Genomic DNA, 26,537 nt, shown 5'->3' on the forward strand with positions numbered 1-26,537 from the left:
TCACCCACCCCCACAGCTGCGCACAGCGACAATAAATCCTCTGCGCAGGCGCCCGCCGCCTCCCCTGCTTCGGCCGCGGCGGTCGGGGACGCGCAGGCGCTGCGCAGACGCACAGCCCGTAAGAGCCGCGGCAGCCGCCGCCTCCTCGCGCGTTGTTGAGTTCCGTCTCTCTCTTTTCTTTTCCTTCCCGTCGCCAAGATGGCGGAGTACGACCTGACCACCAAGATCGCGCACTTCTTGGACCGGCACTTGGTCTTCCCGCTGCTGGAGTTCCTCTCCGTCAAGGAGGTATGTGGCTCTCCCAGAGGCAGGAGAGCCGGCCCTGTGGCTGGGGGAACGGAGAAGTGGCAGGCGGTGCCGCCAGCTGCCTCTCGTGGGCCTGGGCGCGCCGTCGCCGTTTCCTCGCTCAGGCGCTGCGCGGCCTGGGCCCGTCCCGTAAGGTGACTCGGAACTCGCCTCCTGAGGGAAGAGCTTGGGCCTTCTGCACCGCGTGGGGAGAGGGCGAGGAAGAGGCGTGTGGGCCTTCCTCGTGAGGGAGGCAGAGCCGGGCCGTGGGCCGAGGCCTGGGGCAGCCGTGCCTCCCGCAGCGTAGCTATGGGCTGCTCGCTTGCGAGGCAGAGGGGAGCTCCTCTTTTCCCTTCTTCCGATTTGACGTAGCTTTTTTCCCTTCCCCTTCTTCAGGGGAGGGAGAAGCTAAAGCTCTCCCTCACAGTCGTGGTTTGTCTTCTGCCCGCTTTCCCGCAGCGTGACAGCCCTCCTTAGCCCCACTCCTCGTCTGCGGCCCTTGTCACTCGTGTTGCCCCTCAGCCCTGGAATTGTAGGGCGGTGTGTGGGATTGCATCAGTGCAGATAGTGTTGCTAATCAACTTTAAGTTATTGTCATCACGAATTTGTGTGTAAACCAAGTGTAAGTCCCTTCTAGTGCTATCCTTTTTTGGTCTATATATATTTAATTATATTACTCCAAAGAATCCGGTAATGCTTCAGATACTTAAGATTGATGAGCTTTTAGTCTAAGCTATCTGAAGCACTCATCTGATCCACTTTAAAATGGAAACAAAATGTGTAAAACTACATAAACTTTGAATTTAAAATAGATATTATTTTAGGCTTCAGAAATGAACTAATTAAGCATGCATGCATCAAGATAACTTGACCTAACCAGTTTTCATGTCTGGTGTATGGACTCTGCTTGATGTCTGTTATCTTGGGGGCTTGTTTAGTATTTTGGCATTTGTAAATCAGCTAGGGTTAAATTGGAGGTATTTCTTTAGTGTTAATCCTGAACAACACGATGTTCAGAGTTGAATTAAAGTTTTGCGGGTTCTGTATCTGAGATGTTCATAAATGTGGTGAATTGTAATACAGCCTTCATGCAGATGTATTTTTGAGATATACTCTAGTTTAGGCCCCCACCTACATCTTCAAAACCTAACAGTAGTTTACAACTTATGGCTAAATTCTGGGATAGGAACTTTAAAACAATTTGACGAGTTTAAAAGAACACCATCCAGTTACACAAGCTAAACTAAATATACTCTTATGTTATAGACCTAACAACATATTTTAGATTAATCTGTGCTACAATTAAACTATAAGTTTGATCTTGAGTATCTCTTCTGAGATCCACTGTAAATTATTCGACTAATCTGCACTGTTCAGCATGTTATTTTGTGGAAAGTATTCACTAATTTAAAAGAAAAATCTGACCAAGGTTTTATTATTTTTAAAATATACGTATGTTTATATATATATATAATTTTCAGAGATTTTTCATGTTGGATTTTTTCCCATGAGTTGTAATAGGAATTACTATTCCTGATAAAGGAGTAGTAATATAAAGTGTTAGTTGTTTTCTAACTAGTCTTTGAAGTTCCTGCACTTAGAAATAGCAGGAAGTTGCTGGTATCTTGCCAAAACCAGAAATAGAGAGGCTGTATAGTAAGCACACTAAATGATAGAGCTATGAGATCTTGCAAAGTTGTAAGATTTGATGTCTAAAATGATTTATTTGGAGAAAAATCCATAAATAAACTGTTCCATAAAGTTAACTACATAATATGAATTAAAAACTATTTAATAATTTCTGTTTCAGATATACAATGAGAAAGAGCTACTCCAAGGAAAACTGGATCTCCTTAGTGATACCAACATGGTGGATTTTGCTATGGATGTGTACAAAAATCTTTATTCCGATGAAATTCCACATGGTAAGCTGCTCATTTAGAAGTAAAACTTGTTTCACAACCTTTCTATCTAAAGTAATAAATAGCTAGTAATAACTTGCTTGTTGCATTCAAACTAGAATACTGTTTAACTTTGGTCTTAATGAAAGGATGTGCAATACTGAAACAAATAGAATCCCCTAATCCTGGGAAGTTTGGATTTGTTGGTCTATCAGGAACTTAGTCTTTGAGTGATGTCTGAAGTATTTCAATGCTTATTTGGTCATTTCAAGCACTTTAAAAATACAGCCTAATAGAGTTGCACTTTTCATCTGTCAAATTAAATACTGTTGCACAACAACTTGAGGTCACTAAACTTTTTCTTTAAAGCATCCAGTATATTAAGGCTAGATTTCCATCATGAGTAATTCCATTAATCTGTCTCTGTGGCTGACTTTTAGACTTTGAGGAGATACATGTGGTTTTGAAAATGCATGTTTTCCTCACTCCTGTCAACATATAAATTGCTGTTTCTCTAAAAGAAAATCAGTGATAACTAATATTATCATAATGAATATGAAATTTAATATCTTGCGGTTTTCTCCATGATTTTGGAAACTTTCTGGGTTTTTTTTGTGTGTCACTTGTTTGTTTTTTCCTTCCTGACCCTAGTCTTTGAATATATGCTTTCTTCCTATTTCTCCATCTGTTTTCATTTTGTAGAATTCTTCACCTTTTTTTAAACTAGTGGGACTACAGTCTGCCTTGCCTGCAGCTTAGGAGGAAGAAACTTGTGTGCTTTTGCACAGTCAGGTACAAGATCCAACTGTTCTGCTTCTGGATCTTACTCTTCCCAGGCTCTTGAAGTTGGCAGTTAGCCTCTTTGGAAATGCATGAAGAAAACTTAGACTTATGGATGTTGAAGTCAATGTTTTGACCAAATCTTGGATATGCCAACATAATATGTTGTTGTTTGTGAGTGTATATGTGATGATGCATGGGACCGATCACAAATAATGAGGTTTTCTCTCTTGTAATCTAAGAAATAGTTGTAATGCTAGCTGGACCTTTAGGTTACTTATTAGTTCTACTGATTCTAAAGAAAGTCAGACTATCTCGGGGCTGTAAAAAGCTCAAAGCCGAATAGATTTTCTTCTTTCTTTCCTTGCTCTAGCCCTTCTAAACTGGTAAAGAATATTGCTGTTAGTAGTAAGTAGTAAAATACTGAAGTAGTAAACAGCATAAGAAATAGCACACTAGTACACTTTGATAAAGAAACAAGTCTAATGATGTTATTCTGGTTACAGCCACTTAAGTAGATTGGTAAGTGTATAATTTCATAAGGTCATAGCTGCAAGTAAGTTGAATGGATTTGGTCACTGGGAAAGCTATGCCTTCATAGTCCAACATTTTACACCCTTGTAATGTTTTTCTTGAACTTTTTTTCAAACATCTCTAAGTTTTTATGTCATCATCTTGGCAGGATTTTTTTTTTAATATGATGACTTTTTCTGTTTGATCTGTGGCATTTATTCAACAGTATAAAATAAACTTAAGCAGAGGTAATACTTTGAAATGGAGTCAGCTGATCAGGGTGCTTGCTTATATAGCTTTCTATGAAAAGGTCTTCACTTACTCTGAGATCTTTCTGGTATGTGTCATCTTTATGCATCAACACTTACCAGAATGTATGTTCAGACAGATTCTCTTTATTTGTGGAATTACTGACTTCAATAGAATTTTACACTGATACTTTTTTTTAAGACCTTGCTGTTTTAAGTATTCAAAGCTAAGTTCACTTACACTACTATACTTAGAAATGTCTCTGCACAATTTATAGTTGCTTTTATCCTCTCTTCCATGAGATCAGCTTACAGTTACACATCCGGGAGATGTCACAGGAAAACATTTTAGTACTTTTAGTAAGTCAACTGAATGTTTTTTTTTCTTTCATCTGTTTCCGCTTCCTCTTTTATAATCTCAAGATTCATCTGAAGTTGGAGGTAATTTCTCCTTATTGGAACACTTCCTATCAGGCAAGTCATTCTTAGATTTAGGCTGGGTCACCATTATGGTGTTATCCACTTTGGACCTCATTTGCAAATATATATGTAGTTAAATCACGAAAGAAATGTTTAATAGGCTCACTGTGGCATTGAGTGTCCTGGTGTGTGTCTCACTTCCATGGTTTCCTGCATACTGTTCTCTCCTGGGATTTGGTCTTGGCTTCTCTGATCCCATATGTTTCTTGGCTCTGATAGCTAGTCTCAGGGTGCTACTGTTTTTTTCTTTAGATTTTTTTAAGCATTTAAGCTTTTATGAATTTTATTTAAGTGTTCATTTTATTGCACTGGTAGCACTTGGTGAGGAAGTTTGGGTCTGTGTAAAATCATCCTAAAGCTGTTAGTTTTATTTCCTATTGATTTTCATAAAAGGTTTAATGTACTAATTAAGCATGCATAGTATTCCAAATCATAATTTTGCAGATCAAGCTGCTTTAAATTGTTCCTGTCAATTTGCAGTGAAGTATTCTTAAAAAGTGATTTTCCTCTAACCGACCAGGTTCTGAAAACAATCTTATTGGTGTCATAGCACTGTTTAATTTTTCCAAGTTTATTTGGAATAAGTGAACTTACTTAAAAGGTTGTTTCTCCCTTAGTGGAAGTCTGAAGATACCTTGTCTAATACAGACTCTGCTCCAGCTATACCTGTTCTGTAATGGCTTCATTAGAACTCCACACAGGAGGAAAGGAACCAAGTGTTAGAAGCTTTTTATTAAGTTAATGAATTGTTAGATACCTCTGGTTCTGACTGGGGACAGGTGAGGTAGGAATTGAGAACACATGCAAATGTACTGTTACCATCATGTAATTACAGGTTGGTTTCTTAAAAAAAAAAAAAAAACCAAACAAAAAAACCCACAAAAAACCCCCCTTAAGACACTACAGTAAATCTTTTTTGTTTGTGTGTTTAGCTCTGCGTGAGAAGAGAACAACTGTTGTTGCACAGCTGAAGCAGCTTCAAGCTGAAACTGAACCAATTGTCAAGATGTTTGAGGATCCAGAGACTACAAGGCAGATGCAGTCCACTAGGTAATTTCTAATAATTTCGCAGGACAGCTTGTTGGTGTCTCTTAGGTGTTGATGATGGGGAATGCTCTCTGTGTAGCAACTGCAAAGAAAGACTTTTTTATTTCCAGCCAGTATTTAAGTAGTGCTTGTAGTCAGGTAATTGAAATTGCTGGACACAATTTACTTTTTTTTAGTGCTTTTACCTGCTGTACATAAGGCATCTCTGTTTTCCTTGATGTCCATGAATCAGTTTGGGACAAGTGACAGTTATCATTTAGTGCAGTCAAATCACAGCCAAGATTGGTTTTGGGGAGGTTGGGAGGCTTTTCTTTGTGTTTTGGTTTGTGGGGTTTTTTTGAGGGGACACGTTTGGGGGTTTTTGAGGGGAAATATGGGCTGAAACAGTTCAGGTTCTCTTTTCTAAGAAACCACCTGCCCTCTCTCCCTTTTCTGCCTTCCACAGAGGATTATGGAGTGCTATCTTAGTCTTGGAGGCCTGGTGGATAAGCATCTTTTCAGCCTCATAGCACATATTTCTTTCAAGAGTCCTGTGCTTCCCCCCTTGCCATCTCCCACCCCCCAGACTGGCCAACTTGTTGGTGTAAGATAGTGTTCATAATAATCTTTTTAAGATGTGTCCAATTTCTTCCCACTTTGTTTACGGGAGTAATTAAAGTAGAATGAGTTTATTTGCACATCATATCTCAGAACTGTGAGAGTTTTCTTGTGGTTAGGCCTGAATTGGGCCTTGTAGGAAATAGTTCAGCTGTAGTCATTGAGGCAGTAACTGTGCAGCTTCAACAGAGGGGTGAGTAGGTATTCATTTAGTGTAAAATACTGTTTGTTGCCTTTACATGGGAAGCATTGCTATTACTGTTTGTAAATGTGACCAACCAACTGTGGAAAACTAATTCGATCCCTTCTTCAGCCTTATCTGCACTAAGATTTCAAATAGAGCGTACCACATCAGATAGAGTACCTATGGCTTAACTTGAATTTGAAGGTGAAGCCTGTACTTGGATTTACTGTTGGCAAGCTTTATGCATCTACTCATAGGGAAGACTGTAACATAACTGGAATTTTCTTACAAAAACATTGAATGCATCAACTTTTTTCTAGTCTGCAGAAATCTCTTGATGAGGTTGTACCTTTGTTTGGGAGCAACCCCCCGTGAAGAAAATGGATCCCTGAAGGGGAGGAGCTTCATTAGAATTTACTTCTTGTTAGAAGTGCAGATTATCATCCTTTCTTCATTTTCTTGCTGAGAAACCTAATCAACACATTTGGCATTTGTTTTCTCCACTCTGCACATTGTTTTCAGAATTTGTTGTAGTCTAATTTAGAACTTGATCAGTGCAGAAATGGTGAGGTGCAATGCATTGGGTCTCAATGTACATATGAAACAAGATGTCAACAGAAATCGTGAAATCTATTAGCTTTCTAGCACTACAGAAAAAGCTTCTATTTTCTGTTCTGATATCACCAGAACGTACGTAAGCTTCTGCTGTAAAAAGCATTGTTTGGATAAGTAAGCTACCTTTATGTCTGATTTCAGCATGGATATTTGTCAGATAATTATACTAAGAAAAGGAGTTACGTTTGCTTATGACTTGGGTGCTTATGCAAATCCGGGAGCCACTTGACAGCTTTTGGAAGTATACCTTTGAAAGCGAAAGGCTCAGCTGATAACTTCAAGGCAGTTAACTAATGGAAGTTGGGGCTCTCTCAGTTTTAAAGACAAGACTTCCTGATGCTGGCATAACTCCATTAAAATCTAATTGAACTTTTGATCCATATATAGCAATCTTGTTCAATTCTTGCTTTACCTTTAGCCAGTTTTATAAAAGAGAGTTCCATGAATTGTCCAAGTCGTCTTTACCACGTGATTGAATGCACAGAAGAGATGGAATGTAGCTACTGGTATAGAAGCATGCCTAGGGGGATGGGGGCTGGCAAATAGACAAAAGTCATTAATTTTTTTCTGTATTGTAGAAAAGCAGTCCGTACAATCAGAGTGCCAAATTGAAAATACTTTCTATTTATGAATATGAATTCAACTATGTATATGAATTCAACTGTGGTTGTTGTTGTCACATGATTGCAGCAGAGTTGGAATGGAATTCTTATTGCAATGAAAAGCTGGCGTGTTAAAACCTCACTCTAAGAGCTGATCAGTATCCATTGCAGATACCGGATTAAAAAATTATTCACTGAATTACCTGTGGTATTTTTAAAAAATAGTTATCTAAAGTCCTGTATTAGTATGAGACTTACTGGTGGTAGATAATTTCATGCTTGCCTACTGGAGGCTTGAACGTTCCTTTGATACAGATAATATTGCTTGTCCTTTTATTATCCATGTTAAATTAAAAAAAAGGCTTCAGAAATGTGCAAATTAGATATTTAGAAATTACTAAGTATGGTTATTGTTTATAGTTGTGCATTCTACAGGCATTTGCTGTGGTAAAGGTTTTCCTGCTAACTACTGTGTCCTAGTGGGATAAGTTTCCTTTTTAATTCTATTTTACTTTAGTCTTTGCCTTTTTTCTTATCTCCTGTTAAATTCAAACTACTTGGCTAGAGTAACTGCTGTGGAATTAGAACATGAGACTGGGAAGAGCTCTAAGTCAGAATTGTACTTTCATAGTGAAATCTAAGGATGCCATAAAACTTAAAACAACTTTCCACCCTTTCTTAACTCTAGTCATTGTTGCAGGTAGCATTTTTTTGTTTATAATTATATTAATTTTAAGATTTTGAAACTTCATGACACTTCAGGAATAGTTGGCTCACTATTTCTGCAGTAGCTTTTGCACAAGTGGAGGAGTATCACTTTAAACTTACACTCCTGGTATTTTAACAGCTAAAGGTTGTGTTGCGTAGCATGTTGCATGGTGACAATCAGTTTGTTTTGTAAAAACAGCAGGTTTTATCTTTTTATTACAGGGATGGTCGGATGCTTTTTGACTATTTAGCTGAGAAGCATGGTGTAAGTATTTTAATGCTTTTATCTGTTTCAAGTCAGTTCTAAATATCTCCATCTAACCTCCCCCACAGCCAACAACTCTGAGCAATTATGGACTAGCATTTTGGCCTGTCTCATAGCAGTGTAGCTAAGAGGCAGAATTCCTAATGCTAACATTTTATTTGAATGCCTTGAACTTTTAATTTTTATACAAACAAACATAAAGCTGGAGCTTAATGTTAGCTGCATTCTTGTATGTAAGATGTGCTTTACTTTCTAATACAGAATTTAACCTTTTTTCCAGTGCTGGCATAATCTTTAATTCAGTGGCGTGGATTTAAGAGTATAATAGTTTTCTATTGTCTTTCCTGTGTACAATGCCTTTCAAAGAACCTAAAGACTTCAAGGGTTACTTTACTATTAAAATGGGCTTGTAACAGCATTTTTCTAGTGAAGAAAAGCTTTTTTATTTGTTATTCCTTTTCAGTTTAGGCAGGAGTACCTAGATACACTCTACAGGTATGCAAAATTCCAGTATGAATGTGGCAATTACTCAGGAGCTGCAGAGTATCTCTACTTCTTTAGGGTTCTGGTAAGTTTTGGGTGTTTGGGGTTTGTTTGTTTTAATGAAACAAACCAGTAAGTTATCTGTATTAATTCTTTTGAGTTTTTTCAGGCAATTAATGTACACCAAAGAAAAGTTGAAAGTAATTGTTAATAATCATCACTGACTATTGTCCAGCAGTTCTGTTGTGGTCATGCTGAATTCTGAACTGTCCTTACAAATTTGTAGGTTTTATGGTAACATTTAATTACAGAATACTACTTCTTTCCTCACTGTACATGTATCCTGGAAAAAAATATTATAAAGAAATAACAAAAAATACCAGCAAAAGGAATACTTGTCTTTGTGCACAGATTTTTATCAACAGTAATAAGAAGCTTGCAGGTGGATTGAATGTAATTGGTGGTAACAGTGAACTGCCAGCTTCTTATCTGAGCTCTCATCTGTCTTCTCTTGAGTTTTGTGACGGATTTAAGAGCAGAAGTCATCTGCCTAGGAAATGTAAACAGCTTAAATGAGAATTGTAGAACCAGATCCATCGTCTCTGAAGCAACTCTTTTCATGTTGTTGTAATTCATATCACTTGTTAATGGTGGGAGTGAATCTTGAGAATGAAGATTTAGTGTCTTGTAGGAATCTCAACACAGTAAATTTATTGTTGGTGGTCAGTGAATGTGCTATTTTACTAACAAATGGAAATTTAAGGTAACTGCTTAAAAATCCAGATACTGTAGCTAGAACAGCTGCAGTAACTAAAGGCAGTTATGTGAATAGCTAACTGATTATGTGATTTGGAACCAGCACAGTGCATATGAACCTCCTCAACTAACAGTATCTGCTAAATTGGCACCTTGATTGCCTGGAAGATAATGCTTTCTAACCTATGTATCTCTCTCACATGGGTGGAGTGATTGCTGAAAATATGTAGCGTTGCTTCTTGCTGTCTAATACCCAGTCCTATCTAAAAATAGCCTAAACTTTCTGAAGTATTGCTAGAGTGAATAATAATTCCTGTTATTTACTATAATTAAAGAAGCAAAAATGGGAAATATATCTTTAATTAGAATAGGGTTTAAAGTAGGATTGAGTTGAATTCTTAATCTGAATGTTGATGATAAAGCTGAGCTCTTTTGTATGGCTTTCAGTGCTACAGGTACATTGCACATGCTGAGAGGGGAAATAAAAGTTACTTATGTAGGTTAGTGGGCAGCCGTCCTTAATTCTTTATGCTTTAATTCTGGGCTTAACATTATATTCTTATGTCAACTAGTTTCAAAAAGTGAAGTACTGTTTTTGTGCTAGTAATAGCTTGGTATAGGACTCTTGTTACTAATTCTAATGGGAGAAGATTTGTTTAAAGTTCAGTGTGATGAAACATAACCTATGAAAGAACTATTGTAACTGATCTGAGAACAGAATTTGACACTGTGAATGACCTAGTGTAATTCATTCCCATACAAAACTAACACAGCTTGACCTTAGGACTACCCTTCCAGGAAACAGATTCACTACCGCAAAGTTGCAGTTTTACTGGACATTTCTGTAAGAAGTATGCTTTTTGGCACAGTATTGGCAGAAAGAACGTTGACTGCTAGCTTTTTTAAGGTGGTTACCTACTGTCATGAGTTGTTTAGGAACCTGCTTTGTAACAACCTTGTTTTAGTAGTTCAGAAGCATTTTTATATGGTGGAAAAAAAATTTGGAACCAGTGTGTCATCTGGTGCTCAGCCATTTCATTTTATTTTTTAACTTAAACTGCAGCAGCATGGAGCGTTGTCTTACTTTGACAGGATTTTCTAGTTTCTGTTTCAGAAATTCTTACTACTGTGTTTTCTTCTGTACCTAAATTGCTTTTTTAAAAAAATACTTCACTTGGGAAGATAGGACCATGTAAATTTGATATCTTGTAAATTAAAACTACTGGCAGAAAATATTTTTCTTATTTTTTAAAGTAAATAATTAAAAAAAGAAATACTAAAGAGTATGACTTTGGTGTTGTTGAAAATAGGTTCCAGCAACAGACAGAAATGCTTTGAGTTCTCTGTGGGGAAAACTAGCATCTGAAATTCTGATGCAGAATTGGGATGCAGCCATGGAAGATCTCACAAGACTAAAGGAGACAATAGATAATAATGTAAGTAAAATCTTGGTTGTGTTAGTAAGGTGAGAGGTTAGAGGTGTTAGTATTCAAGTTTTATTATGAATTGCTTGCAGTCATGCTTAGGAGTAGTTTACCACCTTTTCACTAGGTACTTTGTTAATAATAGTGGGAGAGTTGAAGGGTGCTCATGAAGAAACAGCAAAGCTTCCTTTTGCAAATTACTTGCTTCCCTCTTATCACATTTGAGAACTCTTATGGTATTTCCAGTGAACAAAAACCAAACTGGTCTCAAGGATGAGTTTGAGGGCAAGGTATCATTGCGTGAAATTGTTTGCTTCTTGAATTTCAGATAGCTGTACTATTCATTTTCTGTAAAGAATAAAATATACATAACTGAACTATTATCACATGAAAATAACACTTTTGACAGAAAATGCAAGACAGCTTGTTTCTGGAAATAGTTTTCGGCCAATTCAGCTTCCTCACCAGCTCACGTTCAGATGAGCACCAAGAACATGAAGGGAAGGAGGAAGGCTGCAGTACTAGTTTAGAGCAACTGAAGTGGTTAAGGACATCTCAGTCTCTCTGCTCATGGGGCTTTAATGGGCTTATCTGAAATGTGAGAGTTTTTACTCCTGAACCGTAATCTTGAAAAAGTGTTTGGTGTTTCACTTTTTGCTTGGTTTTTTAACTCAGAATCATTCTTTATCTATGTGGCAGATAAGTAACGTTAACAAATTTTCTTCTCTAGTTTTCTCATCTCTATGAACCTATAAGGTTATAATAGGCTATTAAACTTGACTTACTGATTAGACTCCAAGATCTTTGTAGGTTAGAATCATAGTAGTTAGTTGTTGCACTCTTTGAGTGATTATTACTTGCTATGTTGGTTCATTGTCAACATGTTGCTCTGCAATCTATTTGAAGTGCTGCTGAAATTTGGAGCTTAAACAGATACTTTGAGCTGAATCTTTATTTGTACATTATCAGCTGGTTTAAATGGAGATAGCTACATTCTTATTTCTTGGCTGACAGTGATTATGGCTTCAATGATTTCATCGTTGTCTGAGAGTGTATGGCAAAAAGCTCTTGTGAGGCTTTAAAGAGGAGAAAAAACTGAAAAGCTAGGGAAGTCAAGTAGTTCCTCAGATCACATCGGAAGAGGGAATACAAGAAACAAAATTCAGGATTACAAAGGCAAGTAATACTTATGTTGATGTGGTGATCTTTGGAGGACAAAAATCTATGCCCTTGCCATAACAGAATACAAATTTTGCCAAACAATTTGGAATATAATAACCAAGATAAATCTGCTGAAATTTATATTAGAAAATTTATCTTTAACAGATGACAGGTCAAAATGCTGGAGGTCAAACTCAGTGTGAGAGTGGTAACAGCTAAAAGGAGCCAGTTGAAAATCACAATTTTTTTAACAATTAAAGGTTTCCATGTGTTAGTATTTATGCAAACTTTCGGTGTTTTATTTGACTTAAACCTATGTTATGTTTCTTTTAGTCTGTCAGTTCTCCGCTGCAGTCTCTTCAGCAAAGAACATGGCTCATCCACTGGTCTTTGTTCGTGTTTTTTAATCATCCTAAAGGAAGAGACAATATCATTGACCTTTTTCTTTATCAACCACAGTAAGTTGTGTTGTGTTATGTTGGGGTCTTCAGAACAAAATGAAGGCAGATGATGAATGGACAAGCTTGTCGAACATTTTCAGCCCAGAGTCTGAGGCTATTTCAGAAGTTCTAATGATATTAACGCTTTGGATATTTTTTCCAACCCTTCTTTTGAATTTTTATGTATAATCTGCTTTTCATGATTATAATTCCCCTTCAAGGAGAAGGGGTGATGAAGTAGGAAGAACTGGTTCTTTTTTCTGGTGCTTGTAGGGGGGAGGGGACATGGAATAACTGTTTTTGCTGTGTTACCAACTGCTACTGCACCTTTTAGGGCTGGAGGGGAAGATAGCGTTCTAGTTTGAAATTGAAACACTATAGCTGTTTGTGAGAGGACTGATTATTTATAAGTAGATCTAGAAGTCTAGAACAGCTTTAACACTGAGAAATTAGTTACAAGTTTTGCTGTCCTATTACCTGGTTGGAGGTAATGTATTAGAATAGGAGAGTCGTACTAAAGAAAAGCTGTTGAATTTTTTTTGCATGATGATCCCAGTAGACCAGTAATTTGTAGTGGGCTTTTTTGTCTCCTTTTTGTTTCACAGCGTATGTGTTGGTTTGGGGTTTTTAATTGCTACTTCTCAGTTGTAAATATGGGCTAATTTATTGGGGAGTTGAAAAGGAGAGTTGCAGACTCGGATGGTGATGTGAAAAAGGACTTCCTGTGGTCCTGTGTGCCCATGCAAATGCCTCTTGTGAAACCAGTGTAGCTGACAGCTTAGGCCAGTGTTGACCTGAACTTTGCATATGGCCTATTATTTTGCAGCCCCCTTTCTTCTCTCCCTAGTGCACTGCTGCCTTGTCTTTCCCTTACTTTTCCCCCTCCTCTCACTATCCAAAAGAGATAATTACAAGATTAACAAAAATAAATCATCCTTCTAGACTTGAATAAATGGTCAGTCATAAGCCCTGGTGTGGTATTGTATTGCATAAAAGGTGCATAAGCTATTTATCATGAATACTGTTTTGATGCAAAATGGCATTATCTGAGCTTTATCTGCATTTTTTTCTTTCTAGGTATCTCAATGCAATTCAGACAATGTGCCCGCATATCCTCAGATATCTGACTACCGCAGTCATAACAAACAAGGATGTTCGAAAACGTAGACAAGTGCTGAAAGATCTAGTCAAGGTTATTCAGCAGGTAAGGACTGAAATATCTGAGATTTTCTGTCCTCTTTTACTGAGACTTCATAATTTTCTTTTAATAATATGCCTGGTTTAGGACTTCTGTTTATATTTTGGAGCTCAGTGTCTCTCATTGAACTAATTTTTCACTGTGAAGTAAAATGCATGTCAGTCAGTGGGAGGACAGAATATTTTTTGTCTTGTCATGTCAATAAGCAATGAGTAAAATAGAATACGCACTCAGTTTTGCTTTTCTTTCTGTATGACTAACCGCAGAAAATTCAGCGAGACGTGAAATGGCTTTGGATCTCATTCTTCTTTCAGCCATCCCTAAAAGGATTGTTATATGAATAAGGGATCTTGTTTGCATTTCAAAACTACTGAACTGTGTGCATTGTTTTGTGTTCATGTGCATTTTCTTGAAAATGCTTCTGTTGTCCATGTCTACATCCTCATATAACTGTGATGAGCAATAAGAGTTGTACTTCATAGCAATCAAGGGGGTTACAGTAAGGATTTTTATCTGGAATCAGCATGCAACTTGTATACAAGCCCTCATGCTTCAAACACTTTTAATAACAACAACATATGTTGTGAATAATAAACTATGATATATATGTAACAGTGCGGTTATTACAGGCTACAAATCAGTTGTATCCACTTCAAGGATTGGTGTAACTACCTGTGCAAAGCACAATCAATGCAAAGATCAATTTTTAAGCATATCTTAATCTGTCTTTAAGCATTAGTGTTCAGAAAAGTAGTGTAAGAAGCTATAGACTAGTTGAAGTGTTAGGACTCATCTTTTATCTTAAGCTAAAACCTTATTTAGCATTGAACTTCTAATGTCATATGAACTAATAATATTTGAATTAAAGTAACACTTTACAACTTTTTTGCTTTTGTTTTATCTTGTACAATTGGTATGAATAAAAAAAAAAAAATCACTAAGATGTTCCTTTTGAAAATACTAATCATAGCAGCGTTGGTTTTGAAATACCTGACTAGATTTCTTTCTTAATGCTCTTCTACTCTGTATGGTTTATAGTACTAAAATTGTGAAATGGTAGAGCTTTTATAGATTTGAAAGCGCTTCACACAGGATAGCTAGTGACTTGTCTACACAGGAAGAACAAAGTGTTGAATGAAGTTATTTGTCAAATGTCATATGGGAGGCTGATTGCTCTACTCGCAATTAGAGATCGCTCATACTTGCGATACCTTTGCAAGTGTTGAACTGATAAGTAAGCAGTTTGTTCGTATCACAAATTTAAAAGGTGATTGATCCAAGACTGTTTTACATAGTGGATGTTAATTACATGGTTAACAAGTACAATTTTGATGTTAAAAAACCCCTACCTTTACCTATAAAACTGAATTTTAAACTTAAATGAGACTGTAAATACAGTTCTTTGGGGAAGGAAAAATAACTGATCTGGGGAAAAAAAAATCTCTCTTAGTAATTCCCTTAATCTGCTGACTTTTTTTTGTATGCTAAAGCAGATATTGACACATACTGAGTTAAGCTGTCTTAAATTGTCCATGAGACATATCAGAGGATCTTTAAGTCTTAATTTACGCAGATGTATATAGATCTAGTGTTGTTCCTGCCTTATAGTTAAGAAAGTTGAGTCATTCCTACAATGCCAAAATAAATCTTAAGGATTTTCTATATAGAAAATAGCATTATTTGTGTTAGCTATGTTGTCAAATGAACATTCAGTTTGAATTTTGAGGCATTTGGTGTTGGACTAGTCGTTGAAATCAGAATTTAGGATTAATATCTGTTCTACCATATTTTAACATATTTGGAGGTTTGATACAGAACCAGCTCTAGTCTGACATTTTTTCTAACCCAAAGATTGCAGCACTAAATGCTGAAACTGCACTTCTGGTCGTTTAACCATACAGGGCGGGGGGCGCAGGGAAGCATATTTATTCAGCTTTTAGAAGAGGGGTTGGGAAGTGTAACTGAATATTTTATTTAAGATGATGTATGGACTTGTTTCCAGTATTAAATTTAGTTTGAAGAATATAAAGGATACTCGAGTAATCTTGTGGCCATGATTACTAATACTGTTCCTAACTTTTTTGACAGGAGTCCTACACATACAGGGACCCTATCACAGAGTTTGTGGAATGTTTGTACGTTAATTTTGATTTTGATGGTGCGCAGAAGAAGCTGAGAGAGTGTGAAACAGTAAGGTTTATAACATTTATAAGACTTGTTCCTCAAAGTAAAGGTGTCTCAAATTCACAAGGAGGGCCAGCTAATTTATTTGAAGTGGTGTTTGATTCAGTTGCCAGTGTTTTCTCAGAGCTTTAATTCATGGGGATGGGGGTGGTTTTGGTGGAATTTTTTTTTTGACAATTCTTTTTGTAACACTTAAGACTTACTGGTAAGGAAACAGCTTTAAAATTATATTTAAGCAGTTCTAGAACAAAAGTGAATAGGTAATCATGCATTTGGCTGAGCTTCAGCTTCTCCATTAGTGTTTGAGAAGTGCTTGAAGAAAAGCTTGGATTTGCCTTTTGTTGTGAAATATATTGCATCCTGGAATTGTAATGGTGAAAAGTAAAGTGAAATAACTGTAGGATAGTTAAATAGATATTCTTGGAAAATTCTTAGTTAATCTACTATGAACAGTTAAAGATACCTAACACTTCGGTGGACTAGTTTAGAAGTTAGTATTTCTAATAGCTGAACACTACTACCAATTCTTATAGCCTCTGGTTTGACTTTCATTAGTATTAGTCACCTAATTGGGTGAATCAGAAAGCTTATCTTCACTGCAAAGGACTGGTGGTCCTGTAATCTGAACTTTATAGGCACACTTGCACTACTAGGTAACCTGGCTTGCATGGGACAGATAATGCTGATCAAATAGCAGAGTGAGAGAAGAATCCTACAATATGAGGGGGGAGTTAAATTTTACATGTTGGAGGGATCTTCAGTAGTATTATGACAGCAGTAGACCTTGTCCTCTTCTTGAGTCAGACCTCAGTGGTCTTGTTAGCATGGAATTTTAATTTAGTAAGCTGCAGAACAATGAAAATTTATGTGAAATTTGTAGCTTTCTCTCCACGTTTTACAATACACCAAGAACTGTTTCTAGATAGGCTGTTCACTGATCTTGCTTTTATTGATGGTACCTACCAGTAATTTACTACTACCTTGTTTGTTCTTAGTGTTCCCTTTCTCATGCTTGCAGGTGCTTGTGAATGATTTCTTCTTAGTGGCATGCCTTGAGGACTTCATTGAGAATGCCCGTCTCTTTATATTTGAGACTTTTTGTCGCATCCATCAATGTATCAGCATTGGGTAAGATAACTTCTTAATAGGACAGTTCGGGAAAATCAGTCATGAATGACAGTTTGACAGTGTAAGCTTCAGTAGTAAAAAAAACCTCAGTCATCAGGTGAAATGAAAGTCATTAACTAAAACTTAATTGGATAGTTGTCTTTCTAGTTTTATAGCTATAATGTGATAAGTTACAGCAATTATGTTTTAAAGTTGAATTATTGTGATTAACTTTAAAACAACTTCTGTTTAGCACCCCCAGCCCCCAAACAACCAGTTCTTTTAAGCTAAATCTCTCATGGTGTCAAGTTATATCTCTACTAGATGTAATGGGAACTTTGATACCCAGCGTCTCCTAGGTCCAAGTGTCTTAATCAGGAGCTTAATTTCACACATACTGATAAAGAGTGGTAATATTAACTAAATACAAATTGCAAATACAGCAATTGCTTATATTTATTTGGTAGATACAGATACCCATGTCTGTCTTACAGGTATGTTCTTTGAAAATTAGGGCTATTGGTTTTTTTCATGAGTTAAATAGAAAGAAATAGATCTTATTTCCTTTGGCACAGAGTGATCCAGCTGTAAGAAAACGTTATTAGCAAGGATGTCTGTCACTCTAATTTCATAAAAGCAGACTTTTCAAATGGATCAGTTCCAATGCTGCTATTGTAGAAACTAAGCAGGAAGATGTTGTTATGCATGCTTAAGATCCCTTTCCATCTGGCCTTTGCCCCCATTCCCTGTATTTCCACATCTCTTAAAAAACAAAACAAAACAAAAAAAACCAAAAAAAAACCCCACACACAAAAAAAACCAAACAAAAAAACCAGTGAAGAACTCAATGCTATAAAAATCTCAATGGTAGAGAACAGTGCAGAGATCCTTGAGACAGCAGAGACCAAAGCTGTTAAATTGATTGAGTCTTGTTACCAGCTTGCATCCAGAGCAAATATGTGTGTCTGGTCCTCTGAGGAAGCGATATAATGCTGCTTGATTTCAAAAGAAAAGGACTTGAGAGATTGTTGTCTTAGAGTTTTGCAAGCTTATTGAAAGGGTTACTCTTTTATGAATAGGTATACTTGGAGAAAGGACAAAGATTCTTATTACTTTTAATCCCTTTTCACTTCAGATTGATGTGAATATTCCTACTATGTATCAGTTCAGGTAATTGCATGTGGAATTAATCATCAGTAATGAGATTCTTTTCAGTAGGTCAGTGTGTTTTAAATGATGGACATAAGCCTTAAATTTCCGTACAAACTGTAACAATCATTAGATTTGGGCTTAAGTGGGGTGCGTAAGTATTTCTTAGTGCATTTCAAACATGTTTTTGGAGAAATTAGCCAGTCAAAATGCTCTTAATTAAACATTTGACTGAGGCATAGTTTTTGTTTCTTTGTCCATGAGTGATTTCCACTGCTGTTCCTGGAGCTGAAAACTAGTGGTTATACCACAGTGCTTGATAAGTACCGTTTAATTATTCAGAAGAAATTTGAAAACACTTAGTGGGAAATCTGCTATTCCTTATGTTGAATGGAAAATAGATTGCTCATTTAATGTTTTTGTTTTAAAAATATGTACATCTGCTAGACAGCTGACAGTTTTCTGAAGGATGTAGTTGCTTTATCAGTTGTAACATAAAATTCATACATCCTAAATCGTCCTGCAATTAGTTTACTGTTTAAAATACAATGTTTAATAGGGAGTAATAGATGAAATTAATTCAGAATGTATTTTGGTTAGCTTGATATGCCTGTATGTAATCGAAGAGCTGAATATGCTTCATTTTTTTTTCTATGTTTTTCTTCTGTGCATAGTATAAGATAGGCTTGTTTATAAAAGATGATGTGTGGAATTCAGTACACTTTCCTTTTAAGCAAAGGAAAACTTGAATAATATTTGCTCTAGCGTGACCCAAATAAGTGAATCCCCATATAAAACAGAGGGACAGAAATAATTTAAAGAATTATTTTTGAAACTGCTGTTGGGAAACTACCCTTTGAAATCACTTGTAACTTGAAATGGTAGACAGTATTCTGTAAGAAAATTTCATTATAATTTTTAATTTTTATTGAATTATAGTGGGAATCTTTATAAACAATGGTATACTAGAATACAATTTTTCTTACTTCTAGTCCTTAGTATTAATGGTGCTAATATGTATTTGTAAATCTGAATGTGTCACTATTACTGGAACTGGTAGACATTTATGGGGGCTAATCTGTAGTTTACATTTCTTGAATATTAGATACCTATTTTAACAGTGTGATCGGAGAATAGTGGTTGTTACATAATCATAGTCAGGACAGATCGTAAGTGCATTTGCTCTGGAAGGGTGGAAAAAGCTTTTTTGGCTGTATGTTTTAAATCCATGTAAATCTCAAAGCTAGAAGTTGAGATAAAATAGGTTTTTGTATCCCTCTTTACTTTCATTCTATGATTTATAAGTTTGGCTTCTGTTGTTTTTGGTTTTTTTTTTTTTAAAATGCATCTGCAGTAAGAAATACTTGTTGAGATGTGCTATTTCTGTCATGAAGGTGCATATATGCTATATGTTTATTCATATAACATGTTTTAATTTTAAATAAGCCCACCTCTGAAGAAGCTGAGCTAGTAAAATTTAGACATAATAGGAAGTAGTAGAATTATCTGCTAGGTAATACAAAGCACCTCATAGTTTCTGGCTTGGAATGACTCTAGAAGTCCTGTGCCCTCTTAACCTAAAGAACCTGTGTACTTGGAAGGGAAGGAAAAAGCAAAATCTAGGTGCTGTAGGTTGGTTGGAAGGGGCTTCTGGAAGTCATCTGATTCAATTTTGTGCACCCAATTACAACTCTGAGCAGGACCCACTGCAGTGTTCCATTATACTAAAGACCTTGTCTAGTTGATTTTTGACTGTTGCCAAAGATAGAGGTTCCATGCTCTAACCTCAAAGGTAGGGTGCTTAATCTCCAGTGGCAATAGCCATTCTTATGGTCATCTGGAGGAGGAGTTATTTTATCTGAATCCTATTGATGTTTCTAAAAGAGAAATACAAGAGTTTCCCTAACACACATACACCCCACCCCCTGGTTTTCCCATTTGAAATTGCTTTAGTTTTGAGTCAGGTGCTTAAAATCACTGGTTCAAAGGTAGTACAGCAATTTGTAGCTTCTTCCTATTGAAATACCTCTCTTTCTCTGCCTAGATGACTGATAATTCCACAAAAAACTTACATCCCTGATATCTTCTCTTCTCTTAATTAGCATAGCAGTAGCATTTGTAGTTGGATTTTACTTCCCCTTGGTTTGCCAAACTCCAGGCGCTTTGTTGTCTGTTTGTTGTGCACCAAGTTCAGTGCCAGTACAGTATTTTTAAGTTACTTGTTTTTTTTTTTTCACCTCACTTCATGTTTGTCTGACCAGAAAATGGAGTTTACTTTTATAGTTGGGAGAGGGCTGAGAGGTCAACAACATACAGGAGAGAAGACTGCATAAAGATGACTGTATAGATGGTCTGGCTAGATAGACAGGGTAGTATATTATAAAGTACTTGCTTGACACTAACAATTGTTTTCAGGTAGAGAAGGATATGTTTAAGCAAGATGCTGTAAAATGGTGAGGAATTGACCTCTTGTGCAACTCAGTGTAGCCAGCTGGTTTTTTGGTCATGTCTGTAGCCCTTACCTCATGTTTTACCTTAGTCTGGAAGCTGATGAAAGAATGAGCGTTACAAATGTCCTGTATGAGCCAACTGCCAGCAGGAGACTAAAGGAGTTGGCTGGAAAGCCATGGGAAACACAATCAGAAGAAATTATTCCTGGACAAGAATACTTGTTTCATTAAGAATTTTCTTTTTTCTGTCCTCCTTGAAATTGCAAGAAGTCTGAGTATAGTGTATCCACACGCACATCTTCTATACCAAACTCTGTCTTGTGGCTCTTGTTCCTGAAACTTCAGAGTGAAGTTTATTGCTAAATCAGCTACTGAGAGATACTTTCATGACTGTCAGCTGGATTTAAATAAGAATAAAAGCAATTAAATTGTTGGTTGCTGTTTCATGTTGTGGTGAGATAAATCTTGACCTGCACAATTTTCATATATTCCTACTAAACCTTGCCTATACAAACATTCTTTGGAAAACTGTCAATTAAGTTAAGTGCAAGATGTAGTTCAGAATGACTAAGTATATACTCTCTGGAAGTGTATTCCTTAGTGTAAAGCAGTAAGGATGGGAGGTATGCATGTATCTAAGCTTTAAAGTCATTTGGTCAAATGAAACTATGCTTCCCAGATATCTGCTATTTATTGAATACAAGACTTGGGCTATGCCAAATTTTGTGTTGACTTAACTTGTATTCCATAGTCTGTAGTCATGTTTGCCAACGTCAGAGGGATTCTATTTCACCTTTTAATTAAATCTGTTATCTTTTAGTATGTTGGCAGATAAACTAAATATGACTCCTGAAGAAGCAGAAAGATGGATTGTCAATCTAATTCGAAATGCACGATTAGATGCCAAATTGGATTCTAAGCTGGTAAGACTGTGTAGATGGATCCAAGTGAAATTCTTAAAATTTTCGTTAAATTTATTTTTCCTTATTCAGGAACAGTGAATTCTAATTTCTGCTGGTTTTTTTCTTTGCCCATAAAATGTAGTGGACTTCATTTATTCTTTTTTGATCCTGTGTGTAAGATTTGTGAAAGCTCTGAAAGCAGGGCATCAAATTAAAGGCATATGCATTCTGAATGACTGTTAAACTTGCTGTTTCGCTTCTGTGTTTTAGGGCCATGTAGTCATGGGCAACAATGCAGTCTCTCCTTATCAACAAGTGATTGAAAAGACCAAAAGCCTGTCTTTTCGTAGTCAAATGTTGGCTATGAACATTGAGAAGAAATTGAATCAGAGTGGTAGATCTGAGGTTAGTAAAAGTTAAATTTTTCTGAATTCTTGCTCTCTTTTTTTTTTTTTTGAGATGTATTTAAGTATAACTCCTAACCTGTTCCTTAATTCATCCTTACTTCTAGTTCTGACACTAGGTATGAAATTGAAAAGGTTTATTTTTTATAGTGAGCATTAGACAGTGATTGTTTTCTTCTTGCTTCTCATCACTAGATATTCCTTTTTTGTTGTTGCATAACTAGGTGTGTTTCATTTATCATTTGATTCTCTACTTCCTTTGAATGGTCTCCTTTGCCACATGAAAATGGCTGGTTTTGAAGGGTGATGTTTGTAAAAGTAGTTGTATTACTCAAGTGGGTTGTACTTGAAAAGTATGTGTAGATACATCTGTAGTATTGAGACAAGAATGAATGATGCATGAGACTGGAACATGAAGGAGCAGTTGTACAAAACCCTTTTAAACCCATTTCCTGAAACAGTAGAGAATATAATTAGGTCAGCCAGAGGTTTAAGTAGAACCAGTGAAAATCAGGAAGTTGGCAAGATCATCTTGTTTTGCCTCTGTCCACTTTACAATGTGGGAAGCTTTGTGAGGGTGAAGAACAGTGTAAGGTGGATGACTGAGGTCCACTAAGGACTCAGCCTTGTGTACGTAAAACAAATCACACATTAGAAGAACACATAGTAACAGTGTTATTGGGCTTCCTCACTGCTTGGCTGAAACATATTGGTGAAAGTTGGACAAGCAGTGATGGATTAGTTTATTCCATTAAAAGGAAGTCACCTGAAACTTATGTGATACTACTTTCTTTTAGAAATATAGCTGCCAAATTATTTTTATATTTATTCTGGATTCTTATAGAACTTTTCCTCTTTGAAATTACTAAATTGGGGGGCTCAGGCTGTACAACTTCATTACCGCATCTATTTCTGCTATATCAACACTTGCTTTAAACTTACAGGGTATCCTTCACTAATTAATAATATTTGCATTTCTTAGACATGTATCAGTATTAAATTTTTTTAACAATTTCTCATAAATTTCAGTAACAGAATATTATAGTAATTTCTACTGATCCTTATTTATTTATTTATTCTTTAGGCACCCAACTGGGCTACTCAAGACTCTGGCTTCTACTGAAATACTTCTGCAGAAGGGGGGCGGGAAATCAGTTTTCATTTGACTAAAAGCACATTAATATGTAACCCTTTTGAGAAAAGGTAATTATGTGTTCCATCTAACATTATTTGAATAAAATTGGTTAATTTTAACAGTCTGTGCATCTCTAACTTATAGTTAGATATTTTATTATGTTGTATAGGGGCTTTTTAGCATAATGATGTTCTTAAACATTTTGGATCACAGTTTGCAAAATCTAAAATGTCAGTTCTACTAGATTTGTTTGTACAAAAGGATGATATTGCTTTTGGAGCTGTCTGAATTTGGAAGTGGGGAATTATAGCTATTTATTGTCTATTGCAAATGTCACACACAAAGTGGATGGTACAAACAAATGGTTCCCCGATGAACATTCGGCCAAACCAAAGTCTTTTTCTGCACTTCCATGTTTTTGTTTGTCACAGAAGCAGCTTGGTAGAGTGAAGGCATATGTAGCCTACACCTTTTATGAAACCTAAGGTAGTCTTCATGCACAATAATTTAGGTGGATCTGTGTGTTCATGCTTCAGAATTTTTACTGTTCTAAATCTCGTTTTTAATCTTGCCCAGTCTCGGAAAGCTTCTGGAGTAGAGCTTTTTGTTCCAGTGGGGAAAAAAAAAGTCTTTCAAAAGGTCTGGCTAATGAGCTGGGTATGGTTTAAAACTTTTTGTTTGAAGTATGAACTTAGTAAGATTCATGATGCAAACATGAAGCAACAAAACCCTGTGTTGTTCAACTATTGTAATTTGAAGGGTTTTAAAGTTTCTGGGGGTTTTTAGCCAGTTTTTCACACTCCCCTGGGTTTTCTTAACACCTTAGCACCTCTAAGCCAGAAAATCCAAGATCCTTTTTGGGGTTCTATGAAGTATAGTGACTCATCAGTGAGGTGAAAGTGAATATTGGAAAGTTACACTATCTCTGCATGCAGTTTTGCATTTAAGGTTGAGGGGAAAATTTTAATGACTTGCCTTCACCTTATTCCAACTATGTAGCTCTTCCTCTTTTTGCTGTGAAAGTTCTGGAACTCATTTACATGTGGAAAACTGTTAACTTGCCAATCCTCTTGCTTCTGTAAGCATGTGTTGGCTGAGAAACAGTCACAGGAACAGATTTGTCTGTGAAGATGGCAAGTGTCTGTCTGTAGAAGTGATTTTCAAGGCAGGCTTTTATCTTTACTCTCCCATGTCTAATCCTGTACTATGTACTATACCAAACCAGGGGAGCAGCCCAGATGCTGGAGTGCAGGGGTGCAATTCAGGGGAACTGCAGCAGGCTGGAGGAATTGGCTGATGGGAACATTTTTAAGTTCAGCAAAGCCAAGTGTCAAGTCCTGCATCTGCAGTGGAATAATCTCATGTGGCAGTGCAGGCAGGGTTCATGCACTAAATGGAAAGCAGCTTTCCAGAAAAGGACTTGGGGATATGGTGGACAGCAAGGTAAACACAAGTCAGTAGGTGCCCTTGTGGAAAGGGACGTGCCTATAGCAGAACCACAGTGTCCTGTCTAGGCTTTATTAGCAAAGGGTGGAACAATCAGGTTTATGGAAAAGTTTATTCCCCTTGTGAGAACACTGCTGGAGTACTGTGACCAACTTTGGGCTTCCTAATGCAAGGCAGATATTGATCCTCTGGTCCAGTGGAGGGATACCAGAATGATGCGGGGGCAAGAGCATGTGACATAAAAGAAGAGACAGCTGAGTAGTGTTCAGCCTTGAGACAGCAGTAAAATCTGCTCTTAGCCTTCTTTCCTTAAGTCTCTTCAATGGGAGGATTCATAGCAAGACTGGTCTTGAAGGTGCATGGGGACAGGATGAATGGCAATGGACACAAATTGGAACATGGGGAAATTCCAATTAGATTTAAGGGGGAGTAAAAAAGATTCTTTTTGTATTTTCTACGATGAAGATGATCAAGCAGTAGAACCAGTCACCTAGAGAGGTTATGGAATCTCCCTCTTGGGAGATGCTCAACTTAGTCAGTACACGACCATCCTGATAGACCTGCTTTGAGCAGGGAGTTGGACTCTGACCTCCAGAGGTCCTTTCCAGTCTAAACTATTACATGATGTAATGTGTTACTAGTATGCATATTAATAAAGTGTAACTTATTTCAAAACATACTTTAATATAGCAGAGTAATGGAAGTGTTTTCCAGCAGATGATTGAATCTAGGTTCTCATTGTGCTACAGTCTAATCCTGTAGTGCTCACAGTTGTAAAAATGGGGGGGAAGGGCAAAAAGTCATCATACCTTCATTATTTAGAAGGTAATAGGTGTACAGGGCTTTTGCAAGGAGAAATGTTCTACCATTACATAAAGGATTGTAGAAGAGTAAAATTAGAACTGGGATACCTGTGGGATGAGGATGTAGTTAATGATTGTTTCTTTAAACCTTTTTCCTAGAGAGCATTAGGTTTTGGTCACTAGCACATTCAGTAGGCACTCTGATTCTGCAAGCAGCTTCTTTTACACTTTCTCCTGTGTATGCCTCATGGCCAGTTCTTACTGTCATGCAACACTACTGTTGTCCAAACCCCTTGTGCTGCACAACTGTTTGTGCCTTCAAAGAACTGATCGAGCTATAATAAACATTGTTTATTGTGCTTAATTATGTCTTTTGTCTTATGACTGTCAGCAGTTGTGTTGGCCTAGCAGATGGAATTTAAGAAGTGGTGGAAATAAGCAGTTAAAGGTAGATTGTTGCTGGACTATATACACCAAAGCAAAAAGCTGGTCAACAGCACAAGGATTCACTTTATATATAGGATTGGTTCCTGTGGGGGGGATGTAGAGTCCTGAAGCAGCTGGAGTTAGCAAGTTGCCTTTGGAGAGCAGAGCTTCCTAAGGCTGAACATGTTCTTTACGCCAAATTCCTTATTATTCCTCAAGTTTTCTCTCAAGAGATGGACTAAACTGCAAATTGTAGATTAATTCTGTATTGCTGGAGCCCTAAAACATTGACTGTAGAACAATTGCAGATTGTGTAATAGCCATGTTCCCTGTTTGATAACACAATCACAAAAGTGCTGTTGTGTAATAATTACAGAATTTTTAAATGAGATAAAATTGGAATGCTTTTTGTAAACAGCAGGGAAATGGCCCACATGCAGCTTTCCTTTTGACAGGAAGAATTTAGTTAAATAGAGTTTTAAAATCATCTCATCTCAGGAGCCCAGTACTGTGTTATCACAGTTTTCCATTCTGTTTTTTTCTGACCTTTCATCTGTCAGGTGCACATGCATAGAAAAGGTACATGCAGAGCAGTACTGAAATTCTTGGTAATTTCCCTCAGATAGTGAAATGCCAGTTACGTGAACAGATTTGAGGCTTTAGAAATTTTTCCATGTGTAAACCTTAAAGGCAAACTTCAGTTGAAAATTATTACAGTACCTTCTGTAAAAGTATTGTGCAATATCTTGTCATCCCTACACTTGAATTCCTGCACTAACAAGCTAGTCTATGTATGTCTTAATGGGTTCAGTCCCGCTCCCAAAACCCCAACACTTCTGCTACA

At 36.8% G+C, this 26,537-nt stretch overlaps 1 protein-coding gene across 2 annotated transcripts; it reads left to right on the plus strand.

Moving 5' to 3' along the window:
* The first annotated feature begins 85 nt into the window (after window positions 1-85).
* On the plus strand, window positions 86-25,631 carry EIF3E (eukaryotic translation initiation factor 3 subunit E). 2 transcript variants are annotated; one of them, XM_054818714.1, is made up of 13 exons: window positions 86-288; window positions 2,096-2,210; window positions 5,140-5,257; window positions 8,183-8,225; window positions 8,689-8,793; window positions 10,775-10,900; window positions 12,383-12,507; window positions 13,567-13,693; window positions 15,776-15,877; window positions 16,890-16,999; window positions 21,398-21,500; window positions 21,750-21,884; window positions 22,968-25,631. In XM_054818714.1, the coding sequence occupies exons 1-13, from the start codon at window positions 199-201 to the stop codon at window positions 23,004-23,006; spliced, it is 1,338 nt and encodes a 445-aa protein (XP_054674689.1). In that variant the 5' UTR covers window positions 86-198; the 3' UTR covers window positions 23,007-25,631. The 2 variants fall into 2 exon arrangements, with proteins under 2 accessions (XP_054674689.1, XP_054674690.1); XM_054818715.1 differs by lacking the exon at window positions 10,775-10,900 and having other exon boundaries at window positions 109-288.
* The last annotated feature ends 906 nt before the right edge of the window (window positions 25,632-26,537 follow it).

This window comes from Grus americana, chromosome 2 (genome assembly GCF_028858705.1).
Source record: "Grus americana isolate bGruAme1 chromosome 2, bGruAme1.mat, whole genome shotgun sequence".
In the NCBI taxonomy this organism is placed as follows: Eukaryota; Metazoa; Chordata; class Aves; order Gruiformes; family Gruidae; genus Grus; species Grus americana.

Excerpts from the sequence above, each read along its gene's own strand:
- EIF3E (XM_054818714.1), top strand. The coding sequence starts at position 199 with ATGGCGGAGTACGACCTGACCACCAAGATCGCGCACTTCTTGGACCGG. Across the intron at positions 8,226-8,688 it reads ATTTAGCTGAGAAGCATGGT|TTTAGGCAGGAGTACCTAGA; the intron begins GTAAGTATTTTA and ends ATTCCTTTTCAG. Across the intron at positions 17,000-21,397 it reads CATCAATGTATCAGCATTGG|TATGTTGGCAGATAAACTAA; the intron begins GTAAGATAACTT and ends GTTATCTTTTAG.